The sequence below is a fragment of the Prunus persica genome, chromosome G3, assembly GCF_000346465.2.
Source record: "Prunus persica cultivar Lovell chromosome G3, Prunus_persica_NCBIv2, whole genome shotgun sequence".
In the NCBI taxonomy this organism is placed as follows: domain Eukaryota; kingdom Viridiplantae; phylum Streptophyta; class Magnoliopsida; order Rosales; family Rosaceae; genus Prunus; species Prunus persica.
Window position 1 is genome coordinate 25,690,120 of NC_034011.1, and position 27,982 is coordinate 25,718,101.

Sequence of the window (27,982 nt, forward strand, 5' to 3'; positions counted from 1 at the left end):
ATGTCACGAAGCCTCCCACCGAGGCTAGTAACATCTTTGATGAAGGAGATTCAACGACCAAGTACCACATTTACAATGGCGGGATTGAGATCGGCTTTGAGATGTTTAGGAAATACGCTCAGCTTGATGGTGGTTCAACTAAGTGGGACAAAATCCAGGTATACGAAGCAATTGCTATTTTGGAGAAGCGAGCTCCGTGAAACACCGGTATTGTATGATTTATTTGGTGTTGGTTGTCATCATTTCTGATGTCATTTCAGATGTTATAATTTCAGCCATAATATCGGATGTTAAATGTTAGAATCGGTATGGTAGAATAGTTTGAGGGTATAAAATGTACAAAAAAATAACCCCAAAATATGGTTACGAGACCTTTATTATCAATCTAGTAGGAACTCCTGTTTGGTAAATGAAGTCGGGGCTTCAATACCCTGCTATCATGTTCCCATTGCGGCAACAAAAAAACTCTGGTGTGCAATGTATTACGTGAAGTAGATAACGTCCAATTGGCCGTCACATAATGCAATTGTCCATGACATACTGCAAACACAACGTCCCTGTATGCAAACAGGAATACGTACATGCAATTGCACAACCTTAACCATCAACCTTATGTGCATGCAGTTACAGTATATGGAACTAATAATAATAATAATTTACTATTACATATATATTATTCTATAGATAATATGTCTAATTTATATAATTCATATAGCAATATATATAATATAGAATTTATATATTTTTTACCTTTTTATTTTCTACTATTTCATATATAGTTTCCTAACACATATAGAGCCCTTCCGGAACCCCTTCTTTCTTCTTGAACATCACCTTTTCCTTTGCCTTCTTGAAGTCTATATGTGTCACCTGATGCACACAATTTAAATGTAACACCCACGTTAATTACAATGATTAAGCAACCAGTTGAATCAAACACAGTAAGAAATGATAAACAAATTTCAGAGATTCAAGATGGGGAAGGGAGGTTGGAAGATCAAAGTGTCTTTCTCACCTTCATACGGCGCTCTCTCAAAGCAAGCAAACCAGCTTCAGTACATATTGCCTTTATATCAGCCCCAGAGAACTCATCCTTGGTCATAACAAATTCTTCTAAGTTGACATCATCAGCCAACGTCATCCTGGATGTGTGAATCTGCAATCAATAGATCCAATCATCGTTAGTCACAACCATAAAAACTTGGCACGTTTGATGTTGAATTTGTTTCTTTCTTATAAACAGTCGTGTCAATTTACCTGGAAGATGCGCCTCCTTGTTTTGATATCAGGAAGAGGGAATTCAATCTTCCTATCTATTCGGCCAGGACGAAGCAAGGCTGGGTCAAGACTCTCAATTCTATTTGTTGCCAAGATCACCTTGACATCTCCTCTTCAATCAAAACCATCTAACTGGTTCAGTAACTCCAACATGGTCCTCTGAATTTCACGTTCACCACCTGAATGGGCATCATACCTGCAGACAAAAGATCATCTGGAACATTTGATTAACAGTAATTTACAATCTTTTCATCAATGTTCAGCGACTTGCAGCTCACCTCTTTGTACCAACTGCATCAATTTCGTTGATGAAGACAATGGAGGGTGAGAGGTCATCAACAACCCTAAAGAGTTCCCTCACTAATTTCGGACCATCCCCCAAGTACTTCTGAATCAACTCACTACCAACAACACGTAAGAAAGTTGCTGATGTTGAGTTTGCCACTGCCTGAAAAAAGTGAAAATATGCTTACACGCTGAGAAGATAATTTGACAAGAAGAGTGCAGATACAACAAATATGCCATAAGCAAACATCATTGAAAGGAACTCTGTGGGGCACGCATAATTTTCGTTAACTGTGACAATAAAATTTTGAAACTAGACAGGTCTTTGCAACAAATTTTGTTGGTGCCTGCTCTGACCCAAATGTCTATTGTGAGTATGATATCGGTGGGTGCATGAGAGAGAGGTGCACCCACAAACATACAAACAAACAGGAAAACTAGCAAAAGCAATTGCTACTGGTGTCAGCATTGCAAAATACACAAAAATGGTGACAGAAATAGAGAGCAAACTATAATATCACAAAATGAGAATAGATGCAGCGACCTGTTGGAAGGAAAATATCAGTTTGATGATATTTGACACCCAACTAATGACAACTGCATCCCTACGGCATGTTGCATACAGAATATGATACAAATTGGAAAACAACATGGGAGACAAGTCTGAAATCTTGCAACTTAATTGAAACAGTGAAGCAGGTGACTGCACCCTGATTTTTTTGTAACATGTGCAAGTGGGGAGGATATTCTAGTGAACAAGACAGAACAAGGATACCAAAAGAACAAATAAATACAAGCAAAAGTTGAGATACGTGCATACTTTGGAAAAAAAAAACTATATACTGTAATTGCATTCAATGACTTGGATTTGCATACAGGCTATTAGTAATTGCATACAGAAATATGCAATTGCATGAACATTACAGCCATCAATGTCAGATACCCACTTCACCTCACGCCACTTTCAGAATCACAAACCCACCACAATCAAATCATACACAATCAGAGGCCTCATGGGTATTCATATATACAATCAGATCAAGAGGCACTATAACAACCCAGCAGAAATGCACAGTGGGAAAAGAAATACAAAATTTGAATAATTAATTTCTGGAATTGTTCAATGAAAAAACTGAAACAACAATTCAAAATCACTAGAAGAATAAATTAAATAGAACCATCAATTACCCATAACGAAAATCAACACACGAACTTACCGAGATGGAGGAAGCAGCTGGAGAAGACGAAGTGGGTTTCTGGGTTTTGGTTGAAATATGCTCCTCAGATGGAGAAGACGAAGTGGGGGGAGCTTCTTCAGGCTGTACGAAGCTGTGCAGCTGTGACTTCACCGAAATAGAGCTGTGGCTGTGCAAAGCTATGGAGGAGGAGATAGACGAAATCGATCTGTGTGCAGCCTAGGTTTTGAACGCGCGGGAGCTTTTTTTTCCTTATTTTCACTGGTTAACCAAAAGAACCAGTTTCACTTGTTTTTAAAAAAAGCCCACGTGACTAGCATGTGATGGGCTGTACAGGTACAGCCGGCGCACCACAGCCAAACTCTAAACTGCAACCCATCAACTGCGAGTCTGTGTACCTCCTCACTTGGCAATGAATCATTGGTCTCTATCTAAAACTCAGACAAGTCGCGGGAATGGCATTTCTGTAAATTTTTCAGGAACTGAGTAGATTAGGAGTCAGGACTGAAAGGGAAAATTCATTTTGTTGTGTTTTTTACTAGAGTCCACAGAATTTTACAGACTATTATAATAAATGGGTGTGTTTTGTGTGTGAGAGAATTTTGGTATTATTAGGAGAAAATGATTGTTCTTCTCATTTCATTTTTGAAATTGACAAACTAATTAAACAATAAATTGTTTTGTTCATGAATCATGATTGTTCTTCTCATTAGACAAGTAGCCTACTACTTATTAAAGAAATGATTTTTGCATGTTCCCGGTACACCACGTAACTGGTGTACCATTTAATATATATATATATATATATATATATCATTTCCTTAAAAGTAAGTTGTTGTTGAATGACAATGAGCTTTGACTCACCATGGTAAATGAAGATTAATTTGCATAGGCCTTAATAGAAATTAATGATTTTTCCTAGCGAAAGTTCTCATCTTTTTATTAGCTCACTAAAGTGAAGTCGCTTTAAGCTTCCTAGCTAGTGGTGTTTAGTTAGACCTATCTAAAAATCTGGTAAGCAGCCCCCAAACAAAAAGTAACCTAGAATTAGTTTAAGCAACCTTACAAGATAACAAGAACATGATACTACCTTTCCTGAGATTCTAACAGAATTTACTTCTTCTTTCTAAGGCAGCAGCAGAACCTTGGGAAATCTGCTGCACTGCTGGCTGGCTGGCTAGCTAGAATTTGAGTTGTGCAAGTAAAAGCTTCAATCTTTCACCCCAAAAAAAATTTGTGACAAAGAAAAAGGGTATTGAAACAGTGTCCAAATCTTACCAACAAATTCTGGTGGAAATGCAGGCATTTACTTGCATGAATGGAGTCAATGGACCCCATCAGCCCCACTGTCCTAATATCTAGATGCTTGTGCTTCATGCTTATGAAAGTGATTAAATTGGGTCGGGGACCCCATGGAATCCATTTTAGTGCTTATATATGTGCGTGTGCAGAGAAGAACCTCACCTAATTTCAAACACGTGTTTCATCAGCAGCAGCAGCATATTATAGTAAATAACACCAACTAATCCCAAGCCTAACCATAGTTAATCAAACCTAATTAATAGTTTCAATTCTGAGTTGGACCAACCGAGTTGACTCAGTTGAATGAACCATGGAAAATGCAAATACAGATAATAAGAGGGGCTGAAGATTAGATAAGACGATCTGCTTACGACAATTTTCCATATTATAAAAAGGAGATAAGATGATGAATGATCGTGAAAGAAGGAAGGCAAGCCATTCACATCAGCTGAATGTGGAGGGGAGTAACACAAGTGTAGGCAAGCTATTAGAAATTATAATTGAACCCAGTAGACGCCAAAGAGGTCATGAAAAGAAACTAGCAAAGTGCAAATCCCATTTTGTCACATTAATTTCTTACTTTATTTCTTTTTCAAGTGGTCACCACACCCACTACTGGTTCATGTCATGCCCAATATTGCCTTACCCATCAACCTTTTCTTCTTTTTTTCTGGTTTCATCTCTGGGATTTTCGAATCTAAATGGAAATATCTTGGATCAAGTTGGATCCCATTACCTTGAATCATCGACAAATTCTTTCACTTATTGCATTCTCAATCTTTTCTTTATTTTTTATTACAATACATATCGACATGCTTTTGGAAAATATATCATTTACAGAAACAGTTAATTTTTTAATATATAACATGATGTTATCCATTCATCATAATATTTTAACATGAACACATTGACCGTATACAATTGAGGAAGGTGTCAACTGAAAAGCTGTTACCGAATTATATAATTTTTGAACTCTACAGGAGTTCTCATGCAAATTGCAGTGCAATTAGGAGCTAGGTGATCTAGATCTATTACGTATATATATATATATATATCCTGGTAGAGAAAGCTAGCTAGCATTGAATTAGCAATGTCAAACAAACAGACACATAAAAACGCACGAGAATCTCCACAAAGGATCTCCAAATGGTGCAAAAGGGGAGGCTATATTTTTATAGTAAAATAAATCGGTGGAAAGGAATTCATGTATATAATAATATAGTGCAAGTTACAACCTACAACCATCGAGCGAGGCCATAGAATTCCGGGGTTTTATGCCGCTCCTACATCTTATTTAGGTCATCAGCTGAAGATTGCATATAACCAAATAATTTAATTGAATTTTTTTTTAATATAAGCGATGATCTAAATTATAAGATATGAGATTTCTCACACATATAAAACTAAGATTTCATAATGTTCGAACCTGAGACCTCTTACATAGTTTGTTAGTTATACTCGGTAAACATAACTAGAAATCTTTAGACAAAATACAGCAGCCAAGGTGTCCAAAATGTTACTGTTCCCCATGTCTAAGATTCAACTGCAAATGCTTCTTCTTCTTGTTTTCTAGGAAAAAAAGGTTACTTAAATCTCATATTAATACATTTTATTTGCATATACTACAATAAACATAGCTGCAGTCTTATAACCGTCATACCCAGCCGCCCAATATCAAAACGTGAATTTTTTTTTTAAATAAAAAAAGGGTACTATTACTCTATAAATTATTGCTGGAATTTTTTATTGGCTTTTTTTTTCTTTCTCGAACCCATTTTTCTTTTCCTTGTTTGGATTGTCGGGGATGTCCCTCTCATATGATAGCAATCCAGTTGAATTACATATTTCGTTACGTGTCATGTCCATAAATGAGATTCATGGCAGGCCTAATGATATATGAAAGATACTCTTTCTTTCTTTTTTTTTTAAATTTTATTTTATTATTAATATATAAATTACCCAATTTATTTATTTTGTTCTGGTTTAATTCAAAAGTTTATTTCTTGTATATGAGAAAGAAACAAACATTTGATGGAGAAGGCAGGCCCCGGAAAACAAAGCTATACGTCTCTTTTTCTGTCTCTCTCTCTTCTACGGCAGGGGACCCAGTTTAGGCAATGAGGTTCGTATGTGAGCCCAATTTCACAAGTAATTCATGATTGGTGTGAATAAAAATCATTGGGAAAAACATTGGGGCCTTTTAAAAGGGGATGCATCCACAAATTTGATCAACACCCTCATTCCTAATTTCATTTTTCTTTTTCTACAAAAGTTGTTTAGACTCAGGGTAATGAGGATACCCTTTTCAATTAAGTTCGAATTTCCCTCTCTGTAGATTAGATTAATTTATAGCATATTTGAATTTCTCTCTCATGTTTCTCATGTGTTTACGAAGAACAAATACTCTCAAAATCGAGAATGGGATAAACTACGGAGAGTAGTTGATCTAATTTCAATTCCTTAATTCTTCTATCTAAGTAAACATGCACAGTAGTTTAGACGGCCCAAATCACAGAGCACATATCTGTATATCACGGCCCGAATAACAGGAGCCCATTTCCGAGGACCTGAATGCGAGAGCGGAAATTACAGTAAGCTAAAATTCGAGTTGAATTTGAATGAAACAGCGGACATAATGTTAACCGAAGTCTACGCGTTTTCTCCGGTTTCCCGCGAAAATCTCAACGGTCAAAAATAGCGAACCAATTCGCGGCCTTTCTCTCTCACTCTGTCATCCCCCCCAACCCTCCGCCCCAAATGACATTGTACGGATTTCTCTGTCTCTGTCTCTCTTTCTTTGATCAATCAATAACTTCTTCCTTTTCAATTGAGGGTCATGAAACTTTGTATCCCCAATTAATTATAACATAATTGACACTAGAAATTCATTCTCTTGATTTCCTAATCCACCGTAACCTTCGAGATTGGGTGTGCGTGTGCGGGCGTGGACCAGTACGACGAGTTCTATACCGCGGAGTCCGAGTTAACCCCGGAGTCCGCCATGGAAGATGAATAGAATAATCGCCACGCCGGCCTCCAAATTCCGCCCCCTCCACCCCAACAGCAACCCTAACAACGCCGACAGCTCCGGCGTAGCCATCCCAGTGGAAGAGCACCCGCTCCAAATCCTATGGAACCACCAAGTCCTCGACCCGGACAGCGACATCGTAGCCCACTGGAACCACGTCTTCCTCGTCATTTGCATCTTCGCCCTCTTCATCGACCCTCTCTACTTCTACCTTCCCAACGTCGACGGCCCCGCTTGCTTGTCCTCCAACAACGAACTCGCTGTCGTCGTCACCTGCTTCCGCACCTTCACCGATCTCTTCTACCTCCTCCACATGATCATCAAATTCCGTACCGCCTACGTCAATCCCAGTTCTAGGGTTTTCGGCCGCGGCGAGCTCGTCATGGACCCCCGCCAGATTGCCATCCGCTACTTGAAATCCGACTTCGTCGTCGATCTTGCTGCCACCATTCCAGTACCGCAGGCATGGCATTTGCAATTAATTGATTAATTGATGTTAATTTGGAGTTGAGTATTTTCATGGTGGAAGTTGAGGATTTGGTTTGAATTTTGCGCAGATTGTTATCTGGTTAGTGATTCCGGCCACCAGGAATTCGAGAGCTGATCATGCCAACAGCACTCTGGCTCTGTTCGTTCTGACTCAGTATGTTCCTCGAATCTTCCTCATCTTTCCTCTGAATCAGCGCATCATCAAGACCACCGGCGTTGTGGCGAAGACTGCGTGGGCAGGAGCTGCATACAATCTCCTTCTTTTCATGCTAGCCAGTCATGTAAGCAATCAACCATTTCCAAGCAAAGCACTCATGTAAATATTGTCCTAAGAAAATTTAATTAATTTGCTAAATCTATTACATTGAATGGTCCAGATAGTTGGAGCTGTGTGGTATCTATCGTCCATAGGGCGGCAGTTCTCTTGTTGGAGACAGGAGTGTAGAAGGGAGAGCGAGTCCATGATTGTGTCTTGCCTTACTAGTTTTCTGGATTGTAATAGCATGGAGCTACCAGAACGGAAATATTGGCTCAACGTCACCGAAGTTGTTTCGAATTGTGATGCAGAGAATGAGAAAAATATCAAATTTAAGTTTGGAATCTTTGGGGATGCTTTCAAGAATGATGTGGCGAACTCGCGCTTCTTTGAGAAGTACTTGTATTGTTTTTGGTGGGGTTTAAGAAACTTAAGGTATGATTCTAATTAGCTTTCTGTGGAGGTGTGTAAGCTGCTGCATTTACTTTCACTTTTACAATGTAGCATTCTTATTGCTGTTAATGCTGATAATTTGTTTCTCTCTGTAGTTCCTACGGGCAGACCTTGAAGACGAGCACATATCTTTGGGAAATAATGTTTTCCATTGTTCTCTGTCTTACTGGTTTAATTCTTTTCTCACTATTGATTGGAAACATGCAGGTATTACATGAGAGTTAATTTTTCGATACCACTACTCATTATGTTATTATTGATTTTCATGTCGCTAACAGGGTAATGTGTGGCCTTACAAACATTTAAACAGCATAATGTACTTGGCATATACTTCGCCTGTTTGGTTTTTACATATGGAAGAAACCATAAATGTAGAGCCATCATCTAATTTGTAAAACCACAAAATGCTTAGAAGAAGAAATTCATGCCACCTAAGGGTAGAAGTCCCCTGCAAAACAAATCAGTCATAAACTAGAGCTATTACAGTCACCATGCATATTAGCCGGTAGTTGACCATGCAGTTCACTGAGAGAACTGTAAAGATCATCTAGATTAATATAAATCCATTCAGATTGCTTTACACTTAGCTGATTGTGTCAGGGTTGCGGTATGGATTTTATTTTTCCTAGTAGAACTCGTTTTGTAAGAAAAGCGCCTCCAATGGGGATTCATGTTCTTCCAATCTTCGACTTGTGACATTTTGTATACTACTCACCTGCAAGTTTTCATGAGTAATACTTGCAAATACTAGTGCTGTTTAATAATATTTTCTTTCCCCTTGTTGAAGACTTATCTGCAATCGATGTCGATAAAATTCGAAGAATGGAGGATTAAGCAAACAGATACTGAGGAGTGGATGAGACATCGCCAATTACCTGAGGATTTGCGAGACCGTGTACGCCGATTTATGCAATACAAATGGTTTGCCACACGAGGAGTCGATGAAGAATCCATATTGCGCTCATTGCCTTTAGACCTCTGCCATGAAATCCAGCGACACTTATGCCTTAACCTTGTTCGTCGTGTAAGTGTATCTTCCTACTTATGTTGTTATTTCTGGTGATGCTTCAACCCTGTATCTGGTTACAGGACCCACCCTTATAGTTCAGGGAGACGGTTTCTCCTTTTGGATCCAATTTTGTTACTATGTTATTTATGTATTTTGTTTTCCTTTGATCTTGGATGTCATTCTAAGTGAAAAATGATACTCTTACCCCTTTTAAGCCCCGTTTCATGCAAAAAGTTCATTTCTTCTGGCTTTTCAGTCCTATCTGGAAGTTTAGCTGTGTCCAAAATTGGTGGACCTATCATTTATTTCCACTATTCCATTCAATTTACAACTCCAGATTTCTCTATTTACAGCATAGAAAAGTTGATGATTAATACAACACATGAAAAATAGTATTTTTACTGCACAACGGGATATTTTTCTAAAGCAATCGGTGGATCATGTATGCAATGAAAGCAGTTGAATGTTTGCCAACGGAGGAATCCTACTTTGATAAATCTTGTTCTGTCATTGTGCAGGTCCCTTTTTTTTCACAAATGGACGACCAGCTTCTTGATGCCATATGTGAACGTCTTGTCTCATCCTTGAGTATCCAAGGCACACATATAGTTCAAGAGGGTGACCCAGTAACTGAGATGTTGTTTATCATTAGAGGGAAACTTGAGAGCTCCACAACCAATGGAGGGAGGTCTGGGTTCTTTAACTCCATCGCTCTTGGACCGGGCGACTTCTGCGGTGAGGAACTCTTGACATGGGCCTTGATGCCAAGCTCTAGCCTTAATCTGCCTTCTTCCACTCGGACTGTGAGAGCCTTAACCGAAGTTGAAGCTTTTGCACTTCGAGCCGAGGACCTTAAATTCGTTGCAGGTCAGTTCAAGCGCCTTCACAGCAAGAAACTACAGCATGCGTTTAGGTACTATTCCCACCAATGGAGGACATGGGGTGCTTGCTTCATACAAGCCGCTTGGAGAAGGTTTAAGAAGAGAAAGATGGCAAGGGACTTGGCTATGCAGGAGAGCTTCTACTATATGCAAATCCCAGGCCAAGAGGAAGAGGGTTACTACTACTATGATGAAGAACAAGCAGATGGAAATTATGAGAATAATGAGAATGGTGGGAGATCAGGGGAGAGTACAAGCAATACCGGCTCGCATATTGGGGTCACATTTCTGGCTTCCAAATTTGCTGCAAATACGAAAAGAGGAATTGCCCAGAAAGCTCAGGCGGTTGAGGCTGCTTCTACCAGTTTGGGGATGCCTCGTTTGTTTAAGCCAGATGAACCTGATTTCTCTGTAGAATGAGAGAACAATTAGTTAGTTCAAGATTTGTAATCAGGGAACGGGAAAATGAACTAACGAAAGAATAGTTAGGAACAAAGTTTTGTGACATGGATGTAAATTATACTTCAGGTAGACTAGCAGTGACCATCAATTTTCCAATTCTATAGTGTTGAATCATTCGCTCTCAAATATTAGGTACCGTGACCTGTCATAGATTAAATATTAGTGTACTAAAGGAGAAGAAGCAGTCGGAAAGCAGTACAGTAGACTGACCTAGCTAGATGGAATACATTAGGCTCCTTAGCTTCTAACAAGAAGTATTTGCATTTAGAAACTAAGATTAAGTTTCTATAAATTGTCATTAAGCCACACAAAAATCCATACGGGTCGGTCTAAAGCACGGCACAAGCCAGTATTGAAATAGTCCTAATTCAGTATGCTAGTATCATTTTAGTTTCAACAATCCTTGAGTTTAGAATGCTGGTTTAGAACTCTAGCACAGATCCATACACGAACATGAACTTAAAGTTACATTCACAAATGCATTTGTATTCTGAAGTATTAGCTAATGGCATTGATGTGGTGTTACAATACAAACCCAAATATATCTACGAAAACAAAATATTCTCATTAGAATTAAAGTAATTAATAGTTTCTCATTCTGTTTCGTGGTTTTAAACTTTCAATACTGAATGCTAGTATCTGTTGAAACTTCAGGAGTGGAGGCCTTTGCCTCTGTTGACATGTCATGGGCCTCTTGTAATGTTGCAACAATTTGCTCCATGGAAGGTCTTCGTTGTTTGAGTGCTGTACATGACAGAGCCAACTGAAGTGTGAGATCAAAAGCTTCCGCTGAGTATTCTCCTTGAAGTTTAGGATCAGCAAAATCATTGATGCCGCCACTTCTGTTGAGGCCTTTAGCCTAACAAGTAGAAACATTGATTATCAGTAACATGGAGAACACACTCAATTTGAATATAGAAAAAAGAATATGGGAGGAAATGATTTCTGACCATTTTACTTAATGGCATTGGTGTGTTCAGATTCATGTTGACAACCTTCTTCCCCGATAGGATTTGTAGAAGTACAATTCCAAAGCTGTAGACATCTCCTGATGAATTTACATGGTTGTTGCTCCGATAGTCAGGATCAACGTAACCGAAAGTTCCTCTCACTTCGGAACTCACATAGGTTTCACCCAGTTCAATGATCTTAGAGAGTCCAAAGTCTGATAGCTTGGCTTCAAAATTCTTCCCAAGGAGAATGTTTGTTGGCTGCCAGGGGAAAAAAAAAATCTCAGAAAATGTAAAGTGTCCAACTTTCTCATTCATTTAGGTGACAATATATCAGCCAGGTATATGAAGGTACAAGGAAGTAGGGAGCTCAGAGCCTCAGACCTTGATATCGCGATGGACAATGCAGCCTTCTGGATATGTGTGGAGAAATGATAGACCTCGAGCACTATCAATCGCAATCTCAAGCCTCTGGATCCAGGGCAGGTTCCTATCTTTCCCTGTTGTTTACCATTTTATTTAAATTGGTTAGCCTGCACAAACCTATAGTTCAAAAAGCTAAAACTTCATGTTAAGGCAGGGGAATATGTATACATACCAAAAAGCCATTCTGAGAGGTTTCCATTGGGACAAAGCTCGTAGACAAGGAAACACTCATCTTCGTTTACGCAATAACCAAGCAAAGTAACGAGGTTGGGATGTCTAATGTGTGATAAGCTTGTAACTTCTCTGGCAAATGTCTCCACATTTCCATCATTGATGATGTGCTTAATTGCTACATGCTGATTATTTGACAGTATTCCTTTATACACCTTCCCTGTTATATTGAGAACAAAATATAAAAACCAGAAAATTAAAAACCCAACCAATCATCAGATTATATAGTAAGTAAACTGGTGCTGCAGAATGCTGAATTCAAATTATGATATATGCTTTCTCGAGAAGAAAATGAGATCCATTTTGCTCTATGTTTTATTTAAATGCTCACCAGCAGTTCCTTCACCAATGAAATTTGATTGGCTTAGATTGTTTGTAGCAGAATACACTTCCTCGATAGAAATTTTTGGACAGCCTGACTCTTCGAAAGGATCATCCTTAAATGCTGCTGTTTACATACAAATCAGGCTTAAGTAGTATGCACCATATGCAAGGTGCAACTTAGATTTGGTGTTGATACAGCTATGGAATATTATTGTTGGGCATACCGTCTTTTTTTGGTGGTGGACTTGATTGGATACGTTTCTTTGATACAATGCATGCAGCTAGTACTACTAAAACGAAGACACCTACGATGCCGCCTCCAATCACAATCCATAAACCTAGCTCCATTGAATACCATTATAGATAGCAAAAGCAACCAATTCAGTATATATTTTCAGCTCTGCAAATGCAAGTGATAATTCAGTGATGGAAGAAGCCTTACCTGTACTTATTTTCCTATTTCCCTTTGGTGGTAGTTGATTATTATCTGCCAAGGAGAAAGAGATGGTTTACAGACAAACTTGATCAGCAGATATAGTGTTGAGAACTTGTAACATTTAACAAATCAACACACACACACACACACACACACACAGATTGTAAGAAGTTTCATGAGGCTACATACTGGTGAAGAACTTTTGTGATCCAAGGCAGGTATAAACTGCAAGGAGATGCGCTTTATTTTCAAGTTTAATGCTTGTATATGACACCAGGACTGCAAACCTGCAAACATTGGTCTCGACCTCAATAGATTGTGGATCGGAGTATGTGGAAGGCAATGCTCCTATGTCTTCCCAACTCTTCACACAGGAACCACACAACTGCTCATTTTTTCCATCATCAGAACTCTGAAACTTACAGTTCCCCTCAAGACTTTTCAACTTGTCACCCAACCTATTAGTAACATCAGCAACTGAGAAGTCAGAACAGCCCCCGGCACCACTTGTTAGCTTCTCAATCCCACAGCCAAAAACATTCTTCTGCAAATCCTTCATCGAAGCCAAGCAACTCCCCTGCTCGGCAGAGTTGAGATATATTTTTCCGGTTTGATTTGCCCTCTGCCCCAGCGCATAGAGGTAGTCGTTGAACGCTGAAGCGCAGCAGTTCTTGCGCAGAAACCCTCCCCAGTCTCCCTCTTCACAAGTTGAATTTGGAGAAGGAAAGTCAAAATGAAGGCTGCAATCAGACGCAGAAGGCTGAAAAGCTGCATAGCAGATGGTGGTGATGAGGATGAAGACGATAACATTTTGGTTTAAAAGCTTGCTCTCATCCATGGTATTATACAGTACTGCTTATGTGGAGAACAAAAACACATCAAAAACCAAGTAGTCTCTTGGAGGTAGACTCAATCTGTAGAATTTGAGAATAATTGACCGAGGCTGGATTAGTTTGCAGCACATTTGGATTGAATTATGGACTCAAAATGTGTCACTGAAATTGATCAAAACAGAAACTTGAGCAGACAACTTCTTCTGTAACAATTCCTCCTTGTTTGAACAGTTTGAAGGGAGGCTGATAAATCCCACCTTGTGTTTAATGTGGTTAAAAAGGCTTGGATACTTCGTCCAAATTCATTTAAATATTAATTAATATGTAAATTATCTTCTGTCCATCCATTTCCCTTATTAGAGAATATTGCTGCCGGCCAAATCCAATGCAAGCAAAAAAAACTCAATCAAATGAGAGATATGGCGGGTAGTTTATAACAACAAGAGAAAACGTCGCTGTTGATTCATTCTATGTTTTGGCTGTGTGTTCTCGAGCATACAAGGCAGACTAGACTGACTCAGCAGAATTATCTTTCCAACATCTAAAGTCTTTTCCTTGTCTTTTATCAAGCCAAATCCTATTGCTATTCTGTAGCAGGCACATATTCTTTAACCTCAACTTTGTTACTTTTTATTTTCTATACAATCGATATTGAGGAAGGGATAATTCAACCTAAGACCTCGTGTAAGCTACAAGTCCTTTTCGTTTTTATTTAATTTTAACCTCAACTTTACTCCCAATGGCGAAAGCCCTTTGGTGGGGAAAAAATGAAAAACATAAAATTTAGGCTCATGATCCTTAATTAGCCAGTGGAAAAAGAAAAAAAAAAGAGAAACAAATAATTACTAATTATTAGTATTACTCAAGATGTCTCGTTATGTGTTTGGTTGTCAAGAAATTTTTTTGCCTATTTTTGCTATTGGTGTGACTTCATATTTTTGACGTCACCAAAATGATTTTTCTATTGATAAGATGTGAGTTAAGTCAATTGATCCGAGTTAACGCGAGCCAAACCCCTTGCATCCAAGTTCAAATTCTCCTTCCTATAGATTAAATTAATTTAGAGTAATTTAGACTATCATTTGTATTTAAAAAAATTTACATTTATTCATTTTTCATTTTTGTAACAATTCTTATTCTAGATATGGTTTGAAGATTTAATTACTTTAAATAGAATATTCTGTAAATGGAATATTTAACTACTTTAATTAGTAGTTATGTTTATACTAAATATCAACTTAGTATTTAAATATTTTATTAAAGAAAAAATAAAAAAATTTAACTACTCTTTATTAAGTAATATAATTTGTGAAGTTAATTAAAATTTTGAATACTAATTATTCACTAAAAATAAAAATTAAAACATAATTACTAATGAAAGTAATTAAATGATGCTAAGATATGATTTAATTAATAAAAAAAAGTTTTAAAAAAAATTATTGACCTAAAGATACTAAGTTTATATTTATTTTTAAAAGAAACCTCTTTCAACGAAAGTTCGTCGGGAGAGGTCTAATTCAGCAAATATAAATTCATATTTTTATTGTTGGTGCAATGTGGAAATATCTTTGAACGTATAGCCCCGCGGCTATACTCTACAAATAGAATTTTTGAACAGTAGCTATACTCCAGAAATGGAATATTTCAATAGTCTAGCCCTGGATTATTATATTTATAGGGTATAGCATGGCTAACTTTTGAAAACGTCTAGCCAAGCGGCTATACTATTGAAATATTATATTTGTAGCGTATAGCCGAGCGGCTATACTTTATTGAAAAAAATTCTATTTACAGAGTATAGCCGAGCAGCTTTACTTTATTGAAAAAAATTCTATTTACAGAGTATAGCCGGGTGATTATACTTTTGAAAATTTTTATTTACAGAGTATAGCCGGGCGGGTATACTTTTGAAAAATTTTATTTACAGAGTATAGCCCCGCGGTAACACTATTGAAAAATTCTATTTACAGAAAAAGCTTTTAAGTAATTGTCTTCGGAATTTTCTTTACTGGATGAGAAAAGAAAAAGAAAAAAGAGGAACCTCCAAAGACTAAAAATACGACAGGAGCACATAACCAGTCCCTTGAGGTTAGAGGAAGAAGAAACCACTGGATCGCCCTTCGTTGTCTTGACGCTTGACTCTTGAATCTTGAGTAGTGACACTAGTAAGTCTCTCTCTCGCTCTCTTTCTTTCGGTCGCTCTTGTATCGCATGTTAGGTAGCTTCTGATAGAGAACGCTGAACACGATTAGGGTTTGGGATAATCTAATTCAAATATCATATTTTGATTCCGTCAATAGTCTCTTTTAATTGGTTCTGAATCTGAGCGTGGTAATTGTTTCATTGATTGCAGGGTGGTTAGCTTTGCCAAATGGAGAAGGATCAAAAGGTAGCATCCGAAGACCCGAAGATAGATTTGTTTGAAGACGACGACGAGTTCGAAGAATTCAACATCAACGAAGGTAATTTTGGAGCCCTGGTCTGTTCTTGTTAATTATCATAATTATATTCATATTTAGCAGTGCCTCTATAGTTGTTTGTTTCCCATTGAACTTAATAGGATTTTTTGTGAACCAAATTACTTTTTCATGAGCATGTTCATTCATATAGTAGATAATCTGAAGTGGGTTTTGTTTCACTTGGCCTCCTGGTTATTTTAATTAACAAAAGGTCATTCCCACTAGTTTACTCGAGCTGTATCTAGGTTAAATTTAATCCATTTGATAAACAGATATTTGTTCCAAGGAGCATGTATTCATATATCCCAGTGTATACTCCATCTATTATGGTCTACTAAGATAATGATCTTGATTGTAATATGAATCATCCAAGCCGAAAATTGATTTTGGCATCAGAGCACCAATGCTCTGCAATGATACAAAGGAGGTTTCTAGTTGAGATAATGGCATCATGGCATTGTTTCTTTCTGTTGAATAGGATGTTGCGTTTTGTTTTAGGAGTTTATGGGATCTCTGTCTTTGGTTGTGAGAACTGGCAGCAGCCTGGTTTGGGAAATAACAGCATTGGAACTTGGAATGTACAATATGAAGAAGTCGTATGACGATGCTTTTAGTTGTACCTGCATATGATTACAGGATTGGTATTTGGTGGAGTAAATGTCGTGTGTTGGGGCTTCACCTCTTCATTTTAAACTGTTTATGAAAAAAAAAGATTATGTTGAAATGGATAAAAGTGACAGGATATGCATAATAACTTTTACCCCTAAGTTATTAATAGGATAAATCATCATCTTCAATTGATACTTTTCTCTTTATTGACTCCGTTGTTTTGTTTATGTCGACAGAGTGGGATGAGAAGGAAGAAGGGAAAGATTCAGCACAGCAATGGGAGGATGATTGGGATGATGATGATGTCAACGATGACTTCTCTCTGCAGCTGAAGAAGGAACTAGAGAACAATGCTGAGAAGAGCTAGGTTCATGTAGTGTTGTCTTCCGTCCCTTTGAACTTCATAATCATAGTGATTTGGTACAATCGATTCTAGTTGACAGTAGTGCTAGAAACCTAGTATGCCTGTTATTTGGTGGGTGGCCAAACCCATTTCACTTGAAACTCATAAACGTGGTATTTACTGTTCTTGGCTAAAGAAAATTTCAGTTGTGTGAATGACTTTAATAACTGATGTGGTCTTGATCCCCTATCCCTTGTAGAGATATGACTATAATCTCTCAGTTATCATTGCCTGTTTTTGGATGTGGCCTGTTTCTGTTTTCTGAAATTAACATATGAATCAGCAGTCAGGATACATCATCTTGATGAAAATTTATGAGCTCCCAATAAATGTGCAAGTCTAGCGTTTGTCGGGACGAACGACCTAAAACTATATGGCATCACTTGGCCATCACTCTGCACCATCTGGTAACCTTCGTTCTCACCTCCTTCCCCAGCTGCCCCTCCAACTCTCTCACCTTTCCTGAGCTCAGTCTCCTACAATGCCCCATATGTTGCTCTGACTCATTCTTGGTTTTAACCTACAAGGCTACAAAGAGGCAGTTCACCCTTGCTTTCTCCAGCCCATTATTATTTCTGTGTGTTGTGGAAATTGAAATAATCTTCTTGAGGCCCAAAGAAAATGTACAAAACTTATCTTCCTTGCACCATGTGAGCTTTTGCATGAACCCAACCCAATAAACCAGCCGTTGGGTGCACGAACACAGTGCCAATTCCAATAGTCGACAAAACAAATATCAAACCATAGACCTGTCATCTGTGGTTTCGTTCTGTCTTTTTCCTTTTTCACTGATAAATATTCGTTTTTATATGCACTGGAAGATAATATGATGAGTTGAGTCAGTTTTATTCATAGCCATACACTTGACTTTCGGCATTTGCCCTATCCCACATGCCACTCGTGGCTCGTCCTGTACAGTATCTATCACCACCACCTTGTCTGATTTTCAATAGGAAACGTTAAGCGAAATATATAATACGAAATTTATCTTGTCCTTTCACACACCAGGCCCTGGGGCCACACTCAGTGTTCCAGTAGTCGGTGAAGACTGGCTCGAGCTCATAGAAACTGTTGACGATCATGCCGAAGCTACGGACGGTTGCCACCACACGTCTCATGTTGAACTCAAAGGCTTCGTGTTGAGCAGCATCAGCGCTACTGTCTCTAAAAGATTCGTGGAAGTCCCTTTTAGTAATTTTGATCCAAGGAAACTGAGTCACCGTGATTAACTCGGTGTCCGACTCGGGCCCCTCCAGGAGCCGGTTCTCGGCGACGACTTTGCCCACCGCCATGGGGAAGTTAGCGAAACCGTAGAAGACGAATCTGGGGAAGCCGAACTTGGCGGCGGAGTCGACGGTCCACCAGAAGAAGGAGTCGGAGACCAAGAAGCTGACACGTGGAAGCGTCTGGAGGGTCTTCTCGAAGTCGAGTTGCATGTGCTCGGTGGAGATGGTGAAGGGAAAGAAGAGGTCTAGGGAAGGGAGCTTGTCGGTGCCTTCGATGCCAACGGGGATTCCGGGGACTGTGTTTTGAGGGAAAGGGATGTCGACCACGGTGGCGGCGGCCAATGAGGTATCGGCGAGGGATTGGTCGATGAAGGGGCGGTTGGCGGGGGTGGTGATGACGTGGTCATCTTCTCTTTGATTTTGTTGTTACAAATAATTTCTAAACAAGTGTATATTATATATATTTATATAATATAAATACATACATCATCAAATCATCAATCACATATCCACTCGTTGAATATGATTAGAGGTGGAACCTACCAATATAATGAAGTCCGTTTATATTTAAAAAGTGGAACACGATGTAATATAACTAGTGTTGAATATCATTAAAAGTGGAGCTTACCAATATAATAAGACCCTCTTCGATTAGAGAAGCGTTACATAGTATAATATAACTAGCATTTTTGTTATAGATTACAACAACGTCGAGCCGATATTACAAACAACACCCTGAAAAAGAATAACATTCTGGAAGAACCGGACATACAATAGACGCCAAATAAAATGGAATAAAACTTGCAGGATTTAACGGTGATGGGTGGTAGGCCATAAAGGCGGTGTGCCTAAATGCATGTGCGGTTGATTTCAGAAGAAACCAGACTGTATGTATGGTTGATTGCGAAGGTGGCGACTTTTCCCACTGAATTGTCAATTCAAAACCCACTTAGCCAAACTCTTGTAGACAGTGACGGACCTAAAAATTTTTTAGCGGATGTGTAAAATTGATTAAGTATGAAAAATAGTTTTTCGGAATAATCATTTTCTCGAGATAATTTTTGGCGGCTTTTATTCCTTACACATTAAATAAGAAAACTTAGTTTTATGGGATTTTAGTATGAAGTATATATTGACTTAATGAGCCATCATTTTTAGCCTAAATCGTATTTTGCACTAAAACCGATTTTTCATATTTTGATTTGATAGGAATTTGATTTTCTAGTATTTTTATTTGAATCCAAACGGGGGGTACTTCCTTATTTACATTGTAAACTTAAGTAAATGAAGTAATATAAAAATAAATTAAAGTAAAATGACAAAGCAAAAGGACAGTTTGAAGTACCTACAATGGTTTTTCCGGTGAAGGGAGGTGCAAGTGCACCTCCTTGCGCCTATGTAGATCCGCCAGTGCTTGTAGAGATTCACTATTATGAAAAAGCAGACCCCGAACTCCGCACTATAGAAATCGTGTGACGTGCCATGCATGCCGGGAAAAATATATAGAGGCGTGAGAATGCGATTGTTTTCATTTTTCTTTTGACAAGGATTTGGAGTTGAGAGTTGCATTTAGGATATAAGCTTAACAAGTTCTCACCGTATAAGTGAAATATACAATAGAGACTCATTGAGCAACATTATTTCTTCCAAACAAGCAGAGAAAAATTAAAGTACAATCGTTGCCTTGCCACTTCTAGATTTATTTTAAATAGGAAAAAAAAAAAAGAGAGAAAGAGAAGAAAATAAATGCATGCAGCTTATCAACTACTCATTACGAGGTCCCCATTCATCATCTAGTTTCTTGCTACTTAATGTTGTCTCATCTCATCTGTAAGTGATTGCAACGTTAGCCACGACGAGCCACCCTCCTTCACAGCCTTGCTTGCCAGGTCAGCAAACTCCTTCACCTTCTTCCTCACCTCCTCGCCCTTCTCTCCTTCCATCAACTCTTTGACCATCTTCTCCAACCCCTCCGACTTCACAAACCCTTTGACTGAACCATCACAAGTCTCCACCCTCAGCCCGACCTTGATCTCCTCCACCACCATTCTCGCATTCAGCGGCTGCTCCGCCATCATGGGCCAAGCCAGAATCGGCACTCCTGCGCATATGCCCTCCAGCACTGAGTTCCATCCACAGTGGCTTACAAAACCCTTCACGCTCTCATGCATCAGAATCCGCCTCTGGTCAACCCACTCTTTGACCACCATTCCCCTCCCCTTCACTCTCTCTTCGAACCCATTTATATCCCAAGCCGCTGTTTCTTCTGACCCTTTGCTTCGTATGACCCACAAGAAATTGATGTTTGAGTTTTCCAACCCTTTCGATATTTCTTGAAGCTGCTCGGCTGACAACTCAGCTTGCGTTCCAAATGCAACATACAAAACCCAACTCCCCTTCTCCAGCTTCTCATCTAGCCACTCAATCCAGATGGGCTTATCTTGATGATCATCGTGTGGCTCATCTTGTGCCACCTGGCACAGAGGCCCCACGCACCAGGCCTTGGGCTCACACTCACTGTTCCAATAGTCAGTAAACACAGGCTCAAGCTCATAGAAACTGTTGACTATCATCCCGAAGCTACGATTTGTTGCCACCGCAGCCTTCATATGGAACTCAGAGGCTTGACTTGGTTGGTCATGATCATCCTTTGTAAAAGCTTCGTGGAAGAAGTCCTTTCTGGTAATTTTGATCCAAGGAAACCGAGTCACGGTTATTAACTCGTCGTCCGACTCGGGCCCATGCAGCAGGCGGTTCTCGGCAACGACTTTGGACACATCCATGGCGTAGTTGCCAAAGCCGTAGAAAACAAACCTTGGGAAGCCGAGCTTGTCGGCGGAGTCGAGGGTCCACCAGAGGAAGGCGTCGGAGACCATGAAGCTGACACGTGGAAGCGTCTGGAGGGCTCGCTCGAAGTCGGGCTGCATGTGGCCAGTGGTGAGGGCGAAGGGGAAGAAGAGGTTGATGGAAGGGAGATTATCGGTGCTCTCGACGCCGGAGGGGATTTCGGGGGAGATGCTTTGAGGGAAAGGGAGGGAGATCACGGAGGCTGAGGTATCGGCGAGGGATTGGTTAATGAAGGGGCGGTTGGCGGGGGTGGTGAAGATGGTGACGCGGAGGCGGCGAGAGAGGAAGAGGCGGGAGAGGTGGAGGAGTGGGATGGTGTGGCCTTTGGACATGAAGGGGAACAAAACCACGTGGCCCTCATCCTCCACATGCTGCGAATCAATCGTACTCCCCATCTTTCTCTTCTGATGATATTCTTCTTTCTTGTGAAATAATTTTGTAAGATTGAGTAGCTATATTATTATTATATTGAGGCAGGCAGTGGGTGTCAAAATCATATGGTCTTGTGTCTGTAAATTTCGGACTCTCTTTTTGACTTTAGCCGCACACAAAAATGTAGTCCAAGTCAATGACCTAAGCTGATGCAGTTATATCTTCTTTTTGGCTTACCTAAATTACCCACGGAAGCAGATCCTGATGGACGTTAAAAAGGAGAAAAACAGAAGGAATAATTTGGTACAAATTTGATGTGGATTTTTATAAATTTAAAAAATAACAAGAACCTCAGACAAGTCGTGTAAAGTGGAACATCTTGAAATTGTCGTTTCTTTTTGGTTTGCGTAAGTGAGTCTTAAAAATAAGTTAAAAACAATGGACTTAAAACATTATTATTTTTTAAAATTAATACAAAAATAATTTATTAATATTTTAGAAAGTAGGGGTTCCTCAAAAAAGAGTTGAAAACTATAAATGAGATTAAAAATAAATGGAAAACAAAGGAAACCCCAACAACATCATTGCTGCCGACACCCAAAACGATTCACGCTGCATGCGCTGAGTGACTCGTTTCAGAATAATAGGTTCATCAACGAACAAGTATCATTTCCGCCTGGCTGCTGCCACTTGTAGATTTACAACAACGTCGGCCCACAATTTATATAACATTCCGGATAATCAACTAATCTAGCTGAGTTTGAGTTACATGCACACTTCTAAATACCCCTATATAATTGAAAAATAAAAACCTCTCCAAAGATTGGACATATTAACAAATAACTGTACGTGAAAAAGGAAAAAAAAAATTGAAAAAACTCCAAAGAACGAAATGATTGAGTGAAATCTTCCATCAAAGACGACGATGGTCTAGAGCTGTTCGAGAGCAGAAGTATCACCTGCCCAAGCCACAAACAGATTCAAGTTACTTTCCTAGGTATACATGGGAAAGAAAGCTACCCAAATTCTCACGACAGCATCAAGCACTCCCACCTTGTTTTGCCTTAAGGACAAGCTCCTCAGTGGTGGTGCCGATGATCTCATTAGCACGTTTCAGCCCAACGCAGTAGAACCGTCCAACGGAATCCTAAATTCATGGGTAAGTTCAAGTGAGAAAGAAGAAAGAAAAAAAAAAAACGAGAAAAGAAAAGTGCTCAGCATTTTAGTTACTGGACTTCTGCAAGCAAGGGTGCCTGTTTATCGCATCCCTCATGATATCAGGGCTGCAAGGAATCTTACCTGAGCAACAATTCCTAATTTCATCAACTTATGAACTGCATCTTCCACATCAAAATTACAGTTGGCGTTAAACTCTTCTTTAATTAGTTCCTCACACCACCTATCCAGATCCTATAATAAAACCATCCCCAAGTAGGACTTCATCAGTACTCCACTACTCAAGAATGCATATTATATTTCTTGCAGTACTTAGGAAACTGATAAATGGACGTAGGAAAGCAATCTAAGAGATGTGTACTTGTGTTGTAGCTTTCCCTTGCTCCATTAGTATATAGAAAGCAATTATCACCTCCTTGACCTGCACATTCAAGAAATGGAGTAACCGTATAAGCCTTTCGTCATGTATTGAACATAATCTCTTCCTGCATCAGTGCTAAATTAAGCTTGAATAAATTCAAATTTAAAATGACAAAAAAGTTTTGAGTTATACTATTAACATGTCGCAACTGCATCCCATTCACCTGACATTGTTAGTCATACGATATCTGACCTTACTTACGCTTGATTATTCACAAGGTAGCCCTCATAAATCAAGCGTTAAATTGAAAAAAATTAAGTATGACATAAACCCCAAAAATATTCCTTCTAATTGCATTCACGCTCAGTTAGATACATCAATAATTCACAAAAAATACAAGTTCATCAAGCTTGCAGCTTACTTCCTGTTGAATCACATCATCACACAAGTGAAGAAGAGTACCCCTTCCGCTATCGAGTTGTTTGTCGTACATGGACTGTGTTATTAAGTTCTGATATGCTACCAAGTTCTGCTGAAAACTGCATACAATTGAAAAGCCATAGGCACATGAGTAATTGATAAATTATTCAATTAAAGGAACAACAAACAAAGCGAGCCCTCAATGCAAACATGCAACCACAGTCCATGGCCAGTCATCATCATCAGAACACGATTGATCATGTCAACTTGTCAGAGAAAAGTTTTCACAGATATATAGACCTCTTCTCTTTTTCATGTGTGACATGCATATTCATTTTATCAATTTTGTGCACGTGCATATTACTTTCATGTGTGACAGACTCCCTTTTGTGTACCTGCGTATTAATTAAAAGAATAATATATAATCCAAACATGAACTGTAATAAGAGACTTAACGTGAAGTATATCTTAGCACAGTAACCAATCACAGTGGAAAGAACTGCAAAAATGACCCAAAGATCAGCTTTAGGCATTTCAATCGAACCAACAACAGCAACCTGTAAAGAAAGAAATGGTAAGCTAAATTTTGACAAGAAAAAGTGACAAACAGTACACCAAGACAAACTTCATTGCTATCTCAATTAACTGACCAGCCCAACTATAGCAGAGCCAAGGAACTTGACCCAGTCCATTGGGGTTAACCCAGGGTTCTTCTTCTCAGGCTGTAAAAGGAAAAAGGTTCCTACACCAGGTCATCAGCGGTACAAGGGCTACGAGTAGTATAAAATTCCACAGAAGGTGAGAGAGGGAGAGAGAGAGAGAGAGAAACACACAAGAACTATCTCCATATCAGCCATCGGAATATTTCTGAAATGTTTCACATATATTCCTCGTTCCTCTTTTGCTTTGGTACTTGCTCGCCTGAAGAGTCATAATTCTCTTATCAATAACTTATTTTTCAAGGTTCTTTCAGGACTTGTTTGCATCAATCCAATTAGAGGCAAGGCAACTAAACCCCCTCACCCTTAAAATAAAAAATCTGTAACTTATGAAAGTATCATGCATTGAACGTTCACCAACATTAGACAAAGCTCTGTTCAAGCCCTGTTTCCCTTTCAAAGAAAATACACTGCACGAAGCAACTAGGAGACTACATGCTCAAAAATATAATTTAAAACTGTCAACACTGATATGCCTAACCTAATACCAGCCAAATTGCTCACAAGGAAATTAGGAAAAAAAATTGACATTATCAACAAAAAGAACAGTACCTGTAAACAACAATTATCCTATCAAAGGTTGGCTCTTTGATCGTGGTCTTGCTCAGCAAATTTTTAACACTGAGGGACAAAGCATATAAATTTCAAAAAGTGGAAATAATCACAATAAGATTGAGACAAGGAACTCAAGTCAAATAAAAGGCCTCCTTGCAGGGAAATCAAAGGCATATTTCTATTTATACGTAGGCATGTTTCATAAAGAGGGAATCAGATTTTAAATGGTTTAAATGCTATTGCATGATCATCTGTAAGTATAGTCTGAAATCAAGAGTATCACTGAAAATCCAGAGTAACAGAGAACTTTTAGCGCAAGTCTGAGAAAAAAAAACCTGGGAAATTACAGATCACAATGAAAAGAAATTTTTAGGACACTTGAGAGCAATTCAAGGCTTGCTACATGGAGGGAAAAAAAAAAATCAAAGTTTCAATATGGATAGAAAATTTCAGGATCCATCCAACCCAAATTTAAGCAAGCAAGAGTGAGGAAATAAGACCCAACTGCATAGAATAGCCAGCATACAGCTTAGCAGTCTGCCAGAACTAACAGCTCAAGAAAAAATTAAAATAAAAAAAACAGTACACTAAAACTAAAGCCGTGCAGAAAAAACCTTAGTTCCATTTTTTCTAGACGGATTCGTTCAACATGTAAGTCTTCATCCTCTCCATCTGCTTCAGAGCTAATTTCCTCATTCTTCTTTGGATCTGTCTTAGGTCGTCCACTTGATCTTCTGGATAAAAGTTTTCCGACCCTGCAACAAGAACAACACCAAGAAACGAAATATAAAAAAAATGCTTAAGCTTAAATCAAATAATATCTAAAGAACATTTTCTCAGCTATTTTCTCAATAATTTTTGTGATACCAATCACCAATGATGCAAAAGATGATGTTTCAAATAGACTCCATTAAATGACTTAAAACTGTCCGCTGATTTCAAAGTTTAAACAGTTTTGACCATAATTTCCAAAAATATGTACTTTCCAGTAGCAGAAGTTCAATAACCAAAAACATTTAAAGAATTACTTACTTAGTTATTCGTAAAAGATAAGCCCAAAAGCGTGCAATGATCATGTCCACTTTCTCCATGAAAAAGTAATCAGTTGTCTGATCAAGTCCAACACCGCGTCGGAAGATAATGTACTGAAGTTATAAAAAATGCAGATTAGACCTCTAGAAAAAGAGATATAGTGGAAGGAAGAGAGGGAGGGTGGGAGATTAAGTAATATTTCCTATGTCAAACAAGGAAGAGGCGGATAAGCTAAATATGTGCAATCCTACATAATCAGCAACTCAAACTACTGGGTTTAAACATTCCAAATGTTTATAGTGTTTTATGCCGAAATTTACAATACCTTATCACAAAAATCGGGAAGGTTTGGTTGAGGACGCCTTTCAAAAAATTTCTTTAAAAGCTTCTTGTCAAGCTGCATTCAACAGGAACAATACATGGGATCAGCATATGCGAAGGGGGCATAAAAAAAAAACAATAAATAATCAGAAACAAGAGTTACATTAACATTTGCAGGTTTGCACTTAAGAATCTTAATGAATTGAAATTTAGAAATACATGTGTAAGTACACCTTAGACTCATCAACCACGATTGGTAGATTTAGAAGATACTGCCCTGAATGCGCAACCTCAATTTCCTCATTGCTTGCTATTTTGAAATTACTCTTTTCCATCACCTGTATCATAACTAGAATTTAAATATTCCACCCTTGTTGTAGAATGATAGTTCGTAAAACTCTATAGTAAAAGGATTTGGTTTAGTCCTATTTTGGCAGTTCAGATATTATTTAATTTCCTACACTTAAACTGGCTTTCCTTTGCATAAACATAATCATTCAATTGTGACAAAAGCCTTCGTTTCTCTTTTTCTTTTTTTTCATGTTCCTTTCAATTGTATGGTCATACAAGGAAAAACTCAAAACTAAAACACAGTGAAGCAGCCATACCTGAAATAAGTACGTGAGGAAATTCTGTTCAAGTACATCAATTTCTTTAGGAGGAAGATTGTGTTGTTCCAATTTTTTAGCCCCATTTACAGGGTCAAAGAGGGAGTAAAGTTGCTGCAAAGAAAATGTGACAAACAAAACTTATGATAATCAGCGGAAAATATCAGGCTATAACACGAGAAAATAAACAATGCAAATTGTAGATATGAATAGTATCAGGGTCAACATGGCCCTCAAAACATGAGCATACCATCAAATCCTCGAACTGTAGAAGATACCAAGCCCGAATTGTGTACTCAACTCTCTTGCAGAGCTTTAAAAACTCAGCCCGGTCAGAACTATGTTCTGCAGAATTACGAACACCCAGTTTTTTGTTAAGTAGCATGAAGCGAAACTAAGCAACACAAAAAATAAAACAAAAAAGACAAATCTTTGCATCTAAACCATAAATGGTATCAAGAATTAAAACAAGGGATCAGTTTCAGAGAAATGCAGGGACTCTGAATTTGTAGACTGAAGAAACAAAGACGACCCATGAATTAAAATGAAGCCGCCAGTGCCCAAAGCAACAAACTCTGAACAAAACCCAGAAATCAATCGAAAAGGGCAAGCAAGGTTGAGCACGAACCAATGAGGTTGGCCAAGGTCATGATGATTTTGGGCTTGATAACTGGGATGACAGATTCACGCTCAATTCGAATCATGTCCTTCTTCTTTTGCTCCATTTTTTTGCTTTGCTTTCTTTATTTTCTGCGAAAGCGGTATCGCCAATGGCACAGCAGCCCAACCTGTGAATTCAGCCCCTTTAAGAACAAGAATTATGAGATGACGGTTGAGGTTAGATTCTTTCTTGGGATTAAATGAAAGGGTTTTTTTGGGTTTGGGGTTTTGGTTTTGGTATATATATTACCTTCTACTAAGGGAGTGTTTTGTATCTTCCTTGCAAACAGAGTGTATTTGTCGGGGGAGAGAGTGAGGTTGAAGCCAAACCACAGAAACAGAACGAAATGCCAAAAAGAGAACAGTAGAACATTT

The 27,982-nt window shown here is 38.6% G+C and overlaps 6 protein-coding genes and 1 long non-coding RNA gene across 9 annotated transcripts; 2 read left to right on the plus strand and 5 right to left on the minus strand.

Annotated features, from left to right (window-relative positions):
• LOC109948339 lies at nt 747-3,080 on the minus strand. The gene is made up of 5 exons (XR_002270994.1): nt 2,781-3,080; nt 1,557-1,726; nt 1,258-1,474; nt 1,016-1,156; nt 747-870 (listed from the first exon to the last, which is right to left on the minus strand). It is a non-coding gene; the product is annotated as an uncharacterized LOC109948339 (long non-coding RNA).
• LOC18781944 (cyclic nucleotide-gated ion channel 18) lies at nt 6,729-10,753 on the plus strand. Its single transcript, XM_020561125.1, has 6 exons — nt 6,729-7,552; nt 7,647-7,859; nt 7,956-8,269; nt 8,383-8,494; nt 9,075-9,311; nt 9,815-10,753. Exons 1-6 carry the CDS (start codon nt 7,070-7,072, stop codon nt 10,595-10,597), a joined length of 2,142 nt encoding a protein of 713 aa, XP_020416714.1. The 5' UTR covers nt 6,729-7,069; the 3' UTR covers nt 10,598-10,753.
• LOC109948221 (proline-rich receptor-like protein kinase PERK3) lies at nt 11,055-14,071 on the minus strand. 2 transcript variants are annotated; one of them, XM_020560540.1, is made up of 8 exons: nt 13,196-14,071; nt 13,013-13,057; nt 12,795-12,908; nt 12,578-12,691; nt 12,188-12,406; nt 11,974-12,089; nt 11,590-11,850; nt 11,055-11,498 (listed from the first exon to the last, which is right to left on the minus strand). In XM_020560540.1, the coding sequence occupies exons 1-8, from the start codon at nt 13,842-13,844 to the stop codon at nt 11,259-11,261; spliced, it is 1,758 nt and encodes a 585-aa protein (XP_020416129.1). In that variant the 5' UTR covers nt 13,845-14,071; the 3' UTR covers nt 11,055-11,258. The 2 variants fall into 2 exon arrangements, with proteins under 2 accessions (XP_020416129.1, XP_020416128.1); XM_020560539.1 differs by having other exon boundaries at nt 12,578-12,694.
• Nucleotides 15,821-17,550, plus strand: LOC18783426 (protein DSS1 HOMOLOG ON CHROMOSOME V). The gene is made up of 3 exons (XM_007215155.2): nt 15,821-16,004; nt 16,193-16,301; nt 17,144-17,550. Exons 2-3 carry the CDS (start codon nt 16,211-16,213, stop codon nt 17,272-17,274), a joined length of 222 nt encoding a protein of 73 aa, XP_007215217.1. The 5' UTR covers nt 15,821-16,004; nt 16,193-16,210; the 3' UTR covers nt 17,275-17,550.
• Nucleotides 17,795-19,204, minus strand: LOC18781928 (UDP-glycosyltransferase 90A1). The gene has a single exon (XM_007217453.2). It carries the CDS (start codon nt 18,744-18,746, stop codon nt 18,270-18,272), a length of 477 nt encoding a protein of 158 aa, XP_007217515.2. The 5' UTR covers nt 18,747-19,204; the 3' UTR covers nt 17,795-18,269.
• LOC18784148 (UDP-glycosyltransferase 90A1) lies at nt 20,105-21,940 on the minus strand. The gene has a single exon (XM_007215255.2). It carries the CDS (start codon nt 21,776-21,778, stop codon nt 20,345-20,347), a length of 1,434 nt encoding a protein of 477 aa, XP_007215317.1. The 5' UTR covers nt 21,779-21,940; the 3' UTR covers nt 20,105-20,344.
• On the minus strand, nt 22,389-27,977 carry LOC18782021. 2 transcript variants are annotated; one of them, XM_020559207.1, is made up of 17 exons: nt 27,858-27,960; nt 27,576-27,750; nt 27,198-27,292; nt 26,948-27,061; nt 26,573-26,677; nt 26,344-26,415; nt 26,019-26,131; nt 25,601-25,741; nt 24,984-25,052; nt 24,546-24,633; nt 24,363-24,434; nt 24,169-24,269; nt 23,714-23,831; nt 23,293-23,352; nt 23,055-23,165; nt 22,809-22,902; nt 22,389-22,714 (listed from the first exon to the last, which is right to left on the minus strand). In XM_020559207.1, the coding sequence occupies exons 2-17, from the start codon at nt 27,670-27,672 to the stop codon at nt 22,686-22,688; spliced, it is 1,479 nt and encodes a 492-aa protein (XP_020414796.1). In that variant the 5' UTR covers nt 27,673-27,750; nt 27,858-27,960; the 3' UTR covers nt 22,389-22,685. The 2 variants fall into 2 exon arrangements, with proteins under 2 accessions (XP_020414796.1, XP_007215276.1); XM_007215214.2 differs by having other exon boundaries at nt 27,576-27,977.